We start from the raw sequence: 13,154 nt of genomic DNA, 5'->3' as shown, positions 1-13,154 counted from the left end.
TGTGGAGAGAGAAACAGTGCAAGTTTCAGATCAGTGACCTTCCATCAGATCTGAAAAATATTCATTGATCTAAAACATTAAACTGGTTTTCTTTGATGTCATTCTGACCGGCTGAGTATTTCAGCACTCTCTGTTAGCTCAGATTTCCTGTGTTTTACCTGTTGGCCTTCAGGTCCTCAACTGTTGAAACTTAAAGCTTTGAAATTTTTCTTTCTTGTCACCTTAAAGTCCTTGTAAACCAAGCCTTTGTTCACTCTAGTAACGCCGTGTCACCCTGTTACTACCCTGAAAAGCATTTCAGTATTGTACATAAAGGATGGGAGTCCATTGCTAATAATATTTGGTGGAGCGACCCACACAAAATGCTGGAAGAACTTGTGGAGGTTACAGGAAAAGATTCTGTGATGTATGCTTCTACTGAATTCAGACAAGTGCAGCATATCAGTGACTTGTTCCTTCAGTATTATCTGTTCTAAATATTTTTAAATGTATGACTGTTCGCTTGCTTACAATGTCTCTACTGTGCCCTCTTGCTCCCTCAGGTGGTGCCTATGAGGTAAAGCAGCACAGATTTTTCCACGATTTGGACTGGAATGGACTGCTGAGGCAGAAGGCAGAATTCATCCCTCAGCTGGAGTCCGAGGATGATACCAGCTATTTTGACAGTAAGTGTTGAAACTGAGAAGTTCACTGAGAATTTCTTGCTTGTTACGGATAGAAGACATTGCCCGATTTCCTTATTGAAAAGATTCCTGTATGACACTGTGCGAATATTAGAATTTCAAATATAGTTATGCAGTGCTGTTATGCTTGTCACTTAATACCATTCATGATCTTATTGGAGGATGTCTCTGCAACCTTTAATTCATAGAGCTTGCTATAATGAAGAATGTGATACTTTTGGAAATCCTGTGATTGTTTATAAAAATGGAAAAAATATATATATTTTAGCCTGGTATTAATCTGGCTGTATCTAGGATGGAAAGTACCTGATGCAATCACCAGCCCACCTATCCTTCCCCGCGTCTCCTCTTCACCCCCCCGTCTCCTCTTCACCCCTCCCCGTCTCCTCTTCACCCCCCTGTTCCTCTTCGCCCCTCCCCGTCTCCTCTTCACCCTCCCCCCGTCTCCTCTTCACCCTCCCCCGTCTCCTCTTCACCCCTCCCCCGTCTCCTCTTCACCCCTCCCCCCGTCTCCTCTTCACCGCTCCCCCGTCTTCTCTTCCCTCCTCCCCCGTCTCCCCTTCTCCCCCAGTCCATCTGCCTTAGCATGAATATGAGGTCAGGAATTTCCAATGCCCGGAAGCTGTCTGATTGCCTTCAGGAAGTGTGGTGGGAGTAGAGAGGTTATCAGAAAGGGTCTGCCAACTACTTAGTACTGGGGTAAAGTTGAAGGGAAAAAAGTTTCAATGGGAAAGTGAGGGTAAAAGCATAATTGAAAAGATGGAAGTCTGGAAGAGTCTTAAATGTTCATTGCTTTTTAGCTTCTGTTTTCTCTTCTTGGAGGGTGTATCTGGCAATAAAGCCACAGCAGCTTCCCATCTTAGGTTTCTGATTACAGAGATGAACAAGCCTCACTGTAGAAAGGGATCTGGATAGAATAAAAACAACCTGCTTTTGAGGAGTTATTCTAGCTATCTGCTCAGAAGAACCTAGTAAAAGGGAGTAAGTGATTGGTGTTTGAGTTTATAAACTGATTTTTAATTCAGCACTGGGTGGGCAAATTGAAACAGACTGTGTCATTCTTACCTAATAATGTGACAGAAGTTAATTTTGTAAAGCAGTATGAAAGCTTAGGTTCATTGTTTATATTTGTAAATGGGTCTTTCCATGATTTTTTTTGAAGAGCAAAATTCTAATTTGTTTGTTTATTAAGCTGTTTTGTGACTACTTTTAGCTCGGTCGGAGAGATACCATCATATGGAAACGGAGGAGGAGGAGGAAGAGACAAATGAAGAGGATTTTAATTTGGAAATAAGACAGTTTTCATCATGTTCCCACCGGTTTAACAAAGTGAGCACAATTGCAAATCATGTTACTACTTTATTTAAAGTTACTTGTAAATATCATTATCTTGATCTGCATATGCAGATGAAAATATTATCTGTACAAATGGATTCCATATTTGTATCTCTATCTGCTGCTCCCATCCCCACCCCCACAACTCTACTTCCTCACTGCCTTTCTTTACACTGCCTTTCTTTGCAGCTCAAAGTTTTGCAAAGTTTTGGCATCCACTTGGAATGAGCTACAGTTAAACCTTGGGCAGATAAAGTCATCCAAAACCACTGATCTCATCAACTGTCATTGTGTTTCTGATCTCATCAACTGTCATTATGTTTACTTTCTACTTTATTTTTGCTCGGCTATGTTTCGTAAAAACCAATCAAGAATTATACCCGTCAACCTGTTGTCTCCCAAGGTTTATAAAAGCATGGATCGAATATCACACATTGATGAGAAACGATTCATGGAGAAGATCCAAGTGGAGAAGGACAATACAGGTGGGAAACTAAAGAAGGCCAACACTTTACATGTTGACTCACTGACCTGGATTCCTGACTCTGAAATGTGAGTATTGTACAGCTGTGCAAAATGCAGTCTTCTGAGCCTTTCATTAGATTCAAACTAATTCTTCAAACTAATACCAGTCATTTTGTGTAGTTTAATGAATGACAGATTGTACTTTAAGTGTCGTGATGCAAATGAGTATGTGGAAAAATATCTTAATCAAAGGAAGTTGATGAATTTGTTTTGAACGCTTGGAATTGACAGCTGTACTGAATGTTGTGCAGACATTCCCTTGCTCGTCACTCATGTTCAGCATGTCGTAGAGCTTCAAGCCATCCAGTTTATTCATAGTAGATTAGTTATCACTTAATTAGTTAACTCACTACACCTGCCAACCGTGTGAGGAACTCTGGAATCGCTGAATTACTGACTTGGTTCATTGCTTAAGATAGCAGAGCAAAATCAAACTTGTGACAAATAGTTTCGACAGATCCATTGTCTTATTGTTTGGATGTGAATTAAATAATTTTGACTTGCACCCTGCTCATAACATAAAGTTAATTTTAATGGACAGATTGCATCAGAATCCTTCTACAGGAGACTTTTGGAAAGAACGGTTTTGAGGACTGCAGTGGATTAACATTCTGGGTTTTATAATTCAGAGCTGACTTGAAATAGTGTGTAGTATCAATGTATTTTAAATGCAGTGTCAGGCAAATGAACTGAGGTGTTCCTGGTAAGGGATAAAAGAAGCATAAATGCCATCATCTGTTGCTCAATAGTTTCATTTAATATCAGGTAAATGTATACAATATACATCCTGAGATTCTCTTTCTTTGCAGACACTCATGAAAACAGGTGAATGCCCCAAAGAATGTGACAGTTAAAATCCCCCACTCCCCCTCCTATGCACAGCAGCAGCGAAGCAACGACCCTCCCCCACCCCCATCCATTTGACCCTCCCCTACCCCCACCCACTTCACCTTCCCCCACCCCGTCCACCACCCTCCCCCTCATCCACTTCACCCTCCCCCTCCCTGTCCACTTCACCTTCCCCCACCCCGTCCACTTCACCCTACCTCTCCCCATCCACCCTCCCCCACCCCCATCCACTTCACCCTGCCCCACCCGTCCACTTCACCCTCACCCTCCCCCACCCCCACCCGCTGTTCTCTCCCGTGCTGAGTCAGTCGGTGGCACTGGCTTAGAATCAGCCTGTCCACAGGGCCGCGAAATCTCAGATCCCTAAAGGTGCGCTCGTCTTCTAGGCCACCTCCTTGGTATATCGAAAAGCGGCCGACCATGAGCCCTTGGGAGCAGGTCCCACCACCACAAGAAACCAACGTCTGAGGGTAACTCCAGGTCAGGTCTTTAACAGAACCCCATCCGCCCTGAAAAGGCAAAGGAGAGGCATCAAAGCTGATTTGTTGACAAACACAAAGGAGTTGTAACTTAGTGCCATCACGACTCTGCCTCTGCCTACATCAGAGGCAAATTTCAGGATATATGATACATTTCTCAAGTCATTGGCCTACTGGTGGCATTCTGACTTGCCTACAGAGGGGAAGAGAGAGTTAACATGCAACTCCAAATAACACATCACCTTGGTACACACATCACCGATGATCTTACCTGGACTGTACACACCGGCATTGTGGCAAAAAAAGCACAACAGTGTCTCTTCCGCCTTAGGCGATTAAAGAAGTTCAGCATCAGCCCCTAAATCCTCAAGACCTTCCACAGGGGCACCATTAAGAGTATACTGGCTGGCAGTATCACTGCCTTGTATGGGAACTGCACCAACCTTGATCGCTGGGCACTGCAGAGAGTGTTACGGACAGCCCAGCGCATCTGTGGATGTGAACTTCCCTCCATTGAGGGCATTTACAGCAGCAGATGCAGAAAGAAGGCCTGGAAGATCATTTCACTGGAAGAAGATCATCTCCAGTCACTTTAGCCATAAACTGTTTCAGCTGCTTCTGTCTGGCGAACCCTATCACAGCATTAAAGCCAGGACCAACAGGCTACATGGCAGCTGCTTTCTACAAACCATCAGACTTTTAAATTCACGCGTCTGTACATTGCAACGGAGTCATAGCGCAAAGATTTTTACTTCCTCACGCTGTGAGATGGATGTAAGATTTAAATAAATTCTAAATTCTAACTTTGCTGTCTAAGCACCATGCCATTGTGCTGGTAAGAGAATCATTCTTATATTGTCACTATAAACAGATAGATTATCAATAGGACTATCAATAGCAAGTAGGCAATATCTAAACCTCTAGTGCAATAGATATAAGCCCATAAGACTGTAGAAGCTGAAGTTACTCGTCTGAAAGCCAAGCAAGTTGAGGCGAGCTTTAAGAGGTACCATGCAGAAAGAAGGAACTGCTTCAGGTAGCAGCAGATTCATTAACTGGAGAATTGGGATTGAAGGTAATTGGTAAAAATAAAGTTGAGATGAACAGACATTTCTTTATACAGCAGGTTCTCTGCATCAGAACTGTCAGAAGATGATGGAAGCAAGTATGATAAGAACTGTCAAAGCTGAATTAGTACAAAAAGACTGCGATTGTGATGGCTATGGAGAAAAACAGAGTTCATTAAACAGTTTGTCCAAAGAACTGGCACAATCCAGATGGGGTTATATGTCTGTTCTGTGTTTATCTGAGAGTTTATTGACATGAGCCCAAGTGCAGTGAGTTAGTTACATGAAAATACTTGCCTGTGGGTAGAAACTATACACAGAATATAAATTGGAGAGAGAGCAGGAAGAAGAAGACAATTAGAGACAAGTCTGTAGTAATACGAGAAGTGGTCCGCAGTGCTCAGAGATTTAAGGAAATTAAAAATTAGCTTCATTTGTCACATACACTGTACATCAGTGATCCTGTGTCAAATCACATCAGCAAGGGTGTGCTGTCGCCAGCCCGCAAGCATCGCCGCACTTCCAGCGTCAACATAGCATGCCCACAACTGTCTTAACCCGTGCGTCATCTGGAACGTGGGAGGAAACCGTAGCACCTGGAGGAAACCCACCGGATCATAGGGAGAACGTACAAACAAATAGCAGCGGGAATGGCACTCCAATCGGTAATCGCTGGCGCTGTAAAGGGATTAGCAGTCGTGGGGGTAGGACAAATGATCTAAGGAAGGAGATTGGAGATTCAGGAGACCGGTATCTGATGAGGTACTGACAGCAGGTGTACCATGAATAATGAATGAAAGAGCAGCAGTCATTTATCAAACTGGCATTTCTGAGGAGGTAACTGAAGGCATGCCTTCCTAACAGTGACTCCAGTGAAATGTCAAATTTGGAAAGTTCACTGCTGAAGGAATCCCTAATGTAAAATTTCAGTCTATTAAGTGGATTGCCTGCGCCAAAGTGCACACTCGTAATTGTAGAGTACAGGGGGCACATGGTGGAAATCCTGCTTTTTCTGTCAGTCATATGCTTGGAGTGTAATGCATATGGTTTGAACTCCACTTTGGTTCCAGTTGCAGGACTCAAGGTGCATAAATTACAAATGTGAACACTCAGCACAGGTACCACGATTTAAACGTACTTTAATGCATACTTGACAATCTATGATCTGCAGGATATGAGAAAGTGCTGGTTCTCGGCTGGGCAAGGTTGTTTCATTGGCCAGCACAAACACGATGAGGCAAACAGTAACTTTCTGTGGTGATTAATTCAACTGGGAGAAATTTCTTCCTAGCTGAATTTGCATGGTATTATCAAGTCCACTATTTCTGGTATGGAAGAAAACTGGAAACCCTGTTTAGTAAACGAATCTTGTTTATATTGTGTTCAGGCAACACCTGTCCCTCTCTCATTCATCAAGCAGCGAGAACAACAACTGCTATCATCGTTCTGGGATGCTGCCGAGCTTTGCTATCTCTGCTGAAGATGATGAGTCTCTGTCTCACGAAGGCTGCAGCAGGGACCAGGACAAGATCATGTTTTCCATAGGAGTATCACAGGATGAGATTGATGCAACCACTCCAAGCACCATCAGTAGCTCGACTCTGTCAGGTGCGTTTAGTGGGATATGAACCACATGTATGGCAGGTTGGGTTCATGATGAGGTCATTGAGAGATATCATCAAGGAAGTGGGCCCTTTGGCCCATTAGGTCCGTGCTAAACTCCAAACCATTTTGTTGTCCTCACATTCCCATCCGCTGCCCTGAGATTCTCCCAATCACCTGTACACTTTGGGAAGTTAGTTGCCAATTAGCTTAGCAACTCATACATATTTGGAATGGGGAGGAAGCCAGAGCACCTGGAGAAAATCTGCTTATGCCTTTTAATACCTTTTGATTTAATTTCCATAAACTCAGAACGTTGAGGGCTAGCACAAAGTTAAAGGGGGAATTGTACAACATATCCCACACTCTAACCACAAAGAGATTCTGTAGATACTGGAAAACCAGAGCAACATGCACACACAGACACAAACACAGACACAGACACACACACGCACACGCACACACACACACACAGAGACACGCGCACACACACAGACACACACGCGCACACACACAGACACAGAGACACACAGACACACACACACACACAGACACGCACGCACACAGACACGCACAGACACGCACAGACACACGCACAGACACACACACACAGACACGCACACACACACACAGACACGCACACACACAGACACACACACACACGCACAGACACACACACACGTACACAGACACAGAGACACACACACAGACACAGACACACACACAGAGACACACAGACACAGACACAGACACACACACAGACACAGAGACACACACACACAGACGCACACGCACACACACACACAGACACGCAAACACACACACACAGACGCACACGCACACACACACAGACACGCAAACACACACACAGACACACACAGACACAGAGACACAGACACACGCACAGACACAGACACACAGACACGCACAGACACACACACACGCACAGACACACACACAGCCACAGACACACACAGAGACACACACACAGACACAGAGACACACAGACACAGAGACACACAGACACACACACACAGACACAGACACAGACACAGACACACACACACAGACACAGACACGCACGCACAGACACACACACACGCACAGACACACAGACACACGCACAGACACAGACACGCACACACAGAGACAGACACACGCACAGACACAGAGACACACACACACAGACACAGAGACACACACACAGACACAGAGACACACACACAGACACACACACACACACACACACACGCACAGACACGCGCACAGACACACAGACACGCACGCACACACACGCACACACAGACGCACACACACACGCGCACACGCACAGACACACACACACACACACACACACACGCCCACACACACGCACACACATACACAGACACGCACACACACACAGACACACACACACGGACACACACAGACACACACACACGCACAGACACACACAGACACACGCACAGACACACAGACGCACACACGCACAGACACACAGACGCACACGCACAGACACACGCACGCATACAGACACACACAGACACACACACACGCACAGACACAGACACACGCACAGACACAGACACACAGACACAGACACACACGCACGCACAGACACACACGCACGCACAGACACACACGCACGCATACAGACACACACACACACGCACAGACACAGACACAGACACACGCACAGACACAGACACACACACACGCACAGACACACACACAGAGACACAGGCACAGACACACACGCGCACACACACACACCCATAGACACGCACACACACAGACACGCACAGACACACACACGCACACACAGACACGCACAGACACAGACACACGCACACGCGCGCACAGACACGCGCACAGACACACACGCACAGACACGCACACACACACAGACACAGAGACACACAGACACACACACACACACACAGACACAGAGACACACAGACACACACACACACAGAGACACACACAGACACACACACACACACACACAGACACAAACGCAGACACGCACAGACACACACGCACACACACAGACACACACACACAGACACGCACAGACACACACAGACACGCACAGACACAGAGACACACGCACAGACACACACACACTCACAGACACACACGCACACACACACAGACACAGAGACACGCACAGACACACACACACTCACAGACACACACAGACACAGACACACACAGACACAGACACACACACAGACACACACGCACAGACACACACACGCACAGACACACACGCACAGACACAGACACGCGCACACACACACACAAGCACAGACACACAGACACACACACAGACACGCACAGACACACACGCACACGCACGCACGCACAGACACACACACGCGCACACACGCACAGACACACACACACACACACACACACACACCCTGCAGGAACTCAACAGGCCAGGCAGGTCTGTGCAGATCTGTGGAGGGGAATAAACAGTTGTCATTTCAGGCCAAGACCCTCAGCTTTTCCTTCTATTCAGCCATTGTCCAGGGTAGTTACTGAACACCACTACCATGGTTTGGGATCTTCAAATCATTAAACTGTGGGGAGTTTACCTTTCCCTGGAAGCCAGTAGCTGTTACACTCAGATTGTGCCAGATGGAGGTGAGCTTCACCAAAAGGAAGTAATCTCCTGCAGGATATCTGGTCAATTCCTGCCTGCCTTCAGCCCACAGCCTTGCAGATAGATTCGAGGAAGGAGAGCCTAACCGGAAGAGTTGACAGCCCACCTTTGTGTTTTGTGCTGCCATAAAATCTGTCTTTCACATAACATTTTGCAAAGTGCTTTGGTTGGCTTTGGTAGTTCTGTTAAGAGCTGTCTGGTTGACCACAAAGGGCCTGGTGGAATTTTGTATCTGGGTCGTAAATCCAGAGTAGCCCTTCCATTTCTAAAATGAACCACCTTCCATATTTTACACACTGCCAGGTTATCAGCTTGCAAGTCTAGCTCCATACAGTACAATATCAAATAGATTGTATGCAGCAATGAGGTAGCTAGGGTGTCTTGTTCTGCGGGGTTTCTAGGTTAGTTAACACTCGTATGTACTTCATTTCTCACCAACACTGAGAATTCAGCTGGTTCACTAGCTGCTCCTCCTTTCCCATATCAGAGCCTAACCACCAGGCACCGCATAGACACCGCCCTCAAGTTGCCCAAAGAGATCTAATATTTTGTTTAGAATGCCAACTCTATCATAGTTCGAATGTTCAAGAGATTGTCCTGCACATTTATAGCAATACAGAATCCTATTTACTGCTGGGCTTCAATTATTTATGTCGTCAGTAGAGAATCTTACTGCCATCACTTGTCAATCATGCTCTAGATTCTTTACAAATGTTAATAAGTGGGAAGAATGTGGCAGTGAAGCCCATAACCTGTACAACGCTCTTGCAATTATGATTTGAGATTAGACCTTACGGTGTGAAGTTATCTAAATAGATGGAATTCCATTACTGTTTGATCAGGAACATACCGACGTATGTAATATGTGAGTTCAATGGGCTGGGAAATCAAAATATTCATTGCTCCAGTTTCCAGTCAGAGTCATTTCAATATATGGGACAGTGTAACTAAAGTAGCATTGTGTTTCTCATAAACGTTAGTTCAGCTGTCTTCTCTTGTCCTGTTCACATTCAATATTTGTGGCTGCAGATTCTCTAGTGTTTTCTGAGATGGTTATTTTAATTCCAGATGGGGGAAATGAGGTGATTAAAATGGCGGAAGTATTTCAATGAAATATAAGCTGTTTTTCAATTCATTTTGAAATTGCATATTGCTGTGTAATTTTTGCAGACTTCCTGCTTTTGCTGTTGGATTAGTGTGATATTTTCATTTCCATATTTATAAGAGTGTATGCTTAATGCAAAATGAAATGGGAGAAACTGATTGAATGCATCTATCTGTGAACAGTTGGCAGTTTTTCAGAACATCTGGATCAAATTAACTCCAAAAGTGACAGTGTGGAAAGCACAGATACGTCTTCAAAGTCTGCAAGTGACAACCTTCCACAGCTGGCTCGCCAGCGCCTAGAAAGTTCAGAGAAAGAAAGAACAGGCAAAGTGATGAAATCAGCATCTGCCACCGCACTGTCTCTCATGATTCCTGCAGGTAGTCCCAAAACATACTGCATGCTTTACAGTGGACTGCAGTCCAAATAGAGATGGCTGCCTGAGGTTTTCTGAAGATTCCTTCACAATTGAGTTATTTCAGCAAACTCTGTTTTAAACTTGGCCAGGGTAGTGCAGCACTATTACACCTTGGGGTGTCGGAGTTGGGAGTTTAATTCTAAAGCTGTCTGTAAGAAGTTTGTATGTCCTTGCCCTTAGCACGTGTGTTTCCTTCGGGTACTCCAGTTTCCTCCTGCATTCTAAAGGTGTACCAGTTCGGAGGTTAATTGGTCATTGTAAATTGTCCTGGGATTAGGCTCGGGTTCAATAAGGTGGGCTGCTGGATGGAGTAGCTTGTTGGGTCAGCAGGGCCTGTTCTGTGCTGTATCTCAAATGAATGAAATTAACAACTATCCTTAAATGGGATCAAATTTAAGAGAACTACATTTAAATTTAAGATAATGTTAAGAAATAAAAAGGAACACTATTTTCTAAATGGAGAGAAGATTCAGAAATCTGAGATGCAAAGGCAGTTGGGAGCTCTTGTGCAGGATTTCCTAAAGATTCAATTGAAGGTTGAGTCTGTGGCAAGGAAGGCAAATACAATGTTAGCATTCATTTCAAGAGGACTAGAATATTAAAAACAAGAATGTAATGTTGAAACTTTATAAACCACTGGTGAGGCCTCATTTGAAGTATTGTGAGCATTTTGGACCCCTTATCTTAGAAGGGATGTGCTGAAACTGGAGAGAGTTCAAAGGAGGCTCACAAAAATCTTTCTGGGATTAAAAAGTTTGTCATATGAAGAGCCTGTGATGGCTCTGGGCCTGTACTCACTGGAATTCAGAAGAATGAGTGGTGACCTCGCTGAAACCTATCGAATGTTGAAAGGCCTCATTAGAGTGGATGTGGAGAGGATGTTTCCTGTGGTGGGGGAGCCTAAGACCAGAGGTCACAGCCTCAATAGAGGGGTGTCCTTTTACAATGGAGGTGAGGAATTCCTTTAGCCGGAGAGTGGTGAATCCGTGGAATGCGTTGCCACGGGTGGCTGTGGAGGCCAGGTCGTTCGGTATATTTCAGGGAGGGATTGATAAGAGTTTTGATTAGTCAGGGCACGAAGGGATACGGGGCGAAAGCAGAAGATTGGGGCTGAGAAGGGAAATGGATCAGCCATGATGAAATGGCGGAGCAAACTCAGTGGGCCAAATGGCCTAATTCTGCTCCTGTATCTTAATGGTCTTGAAAGCATTGTTTAAGGTTTCACAGAGAATCAAAATAATCTTTCTTGCAATGAGTGTAGAATTTTCTAATCAGTTTTTTTTTTAACGTGCTGTCTGAATAACTTTGGGAAAACCATGTGCTGCTGATATGGCAAAAGTACCCCAGACAACAGCATTACCGCAAATAAAAAAAGAACCTTTCCATTACACCTTTTATAATGTCATGAGGGGAATCAACTATGTACAGAATAGAATAAGGTCAGATTTTATGCCAGATTCTACACTGCCCACTCTATGCTTTAGGATTTATGTTAGGCTTGGAGCATTGACAGTGACCAATGTACTTCTGAAATAAATGCCAATGAGTAATAAAACGTAGCTATCTTCATTAGAAAATGTGTGAATAAGGGAGGGATAAAGTAAAATTAAATTCACTGATCAGCTGTCTTAGCACGAAGTGCTGATCTGCTCAGGTTGTGTGGTAATATCTGTAACCAATCCTATTCTCTGCGGGAAGCCATTTCAAAAGAGTCATAACATTGCCAAACACAAAGGGATTTAAAGAGAATATTTATGCTTAGCATGACGATATGTGCCCAGCAGGGTTTTTGCTGTCAGACCATCTCCCAGTGGAAACACTGAAGAATGCAATATATCTTTTGTGGTTATGGGCACACCGTATATATTTCAAGATAACATTTTCCACAAAATGTAGGCTCACTCTCTTGTGCATCAGTTTATTGAAGGCACAGCCAGAAAAAACAAAAAAAAACCTCCTTGTGTACTTAATGTACCATAGGGATACTCAACCATTGCCTGTGGATCTTTCAGGGACAATGTACTTTCTGGGTTTATAGATACTGCTGGCTGGTTCCCTTTCACTTTGGCTCTGGAGTTTTGGGATACTGTGCACAGCATAGGTAACTTACAACATGTACATGTTAAGCACATTGATTACTCAGAAGCGATGCTTGGTTCCCTGTGCTTGGAATCCATAATTCAAAGAAATAAGCCAATTCTGTATGATACATTGTATATCTTCATTGCATACTTCTGTGGACTGGAGGCTGCAATTAGTCATTTTCTCTTTCTTTTGAGCTTTGAGCTTTCCAGACTGTAGCTTTCATTAGAGACCCAGGAACAAGCTTAGAAGAACAGCAAGCTGGCCGTAAGGATTTAAGATATGATGATGTATGTAACTTTAAAGGAATTGTTGCATATTTTGCAGAACTATGCACA

At 44.3% G+C, this 13,154-nt stretch overlaps 1 protein-coding gene across 14 annotated transcripts in view; it reads left to right on the top strand.

Moving 5' to 3' along the window:
• The window catches only part of mast4 (microtubule associated serine/threonine kinase family member 4), a 435,748-nt gene that overhangs the window by 410,112 nt on the left and 12,482 nt on the right, over positions 1–13,154 (top strand). For 12 of the 14 annotated variants that reach the window (XM_063049351.1, XM_063049349.1, XM_063049347.1 and 9 more), the window contains 5 exons: positions 543–665; positions 1,897–2,012; positions 2,422–2,570; positions 6,326–6,546; positions 10,499–10,696. In XM_063049351.1, the coding sequence (XP_062905421.1) occupies positions 543–665; positions 1,897–2,012; positions 2,422–2,570; positions 6,326–6,546; positions 10,499–10,696 (807 nt within the window). The remainder of the gene's footprint in view (positions 1–542; positions 666–1,896; positions 2,013–2,421; positions 2,571–6,325; positions 6,547–10,498; positions 10,697–13,154) is intronic. The other 2 variants (XM_063049360.1, XM_063049354.1) reach the window with 1 other exon arrangement.

The sequence above is a fragment of the Mobula hypostoma genome, chromosome 5, assembly GCF_963921235.1.
Source record: "Mobula hypostoma chromosome 5, sMobHyp1.1, whole genome shotgun sequence".
Classification (NCBI taxonomy): Eukaryota; Metazoa; Chordata; class Chondrichthyes; order Myliobatiformes; family Myliobatidae; genus Mobula; species Mobula hypostoma.
Note: the sequence above shows the minus strand (reverse complement) of the source record. Positions and strands in the feature narration are given on the sequence as shown.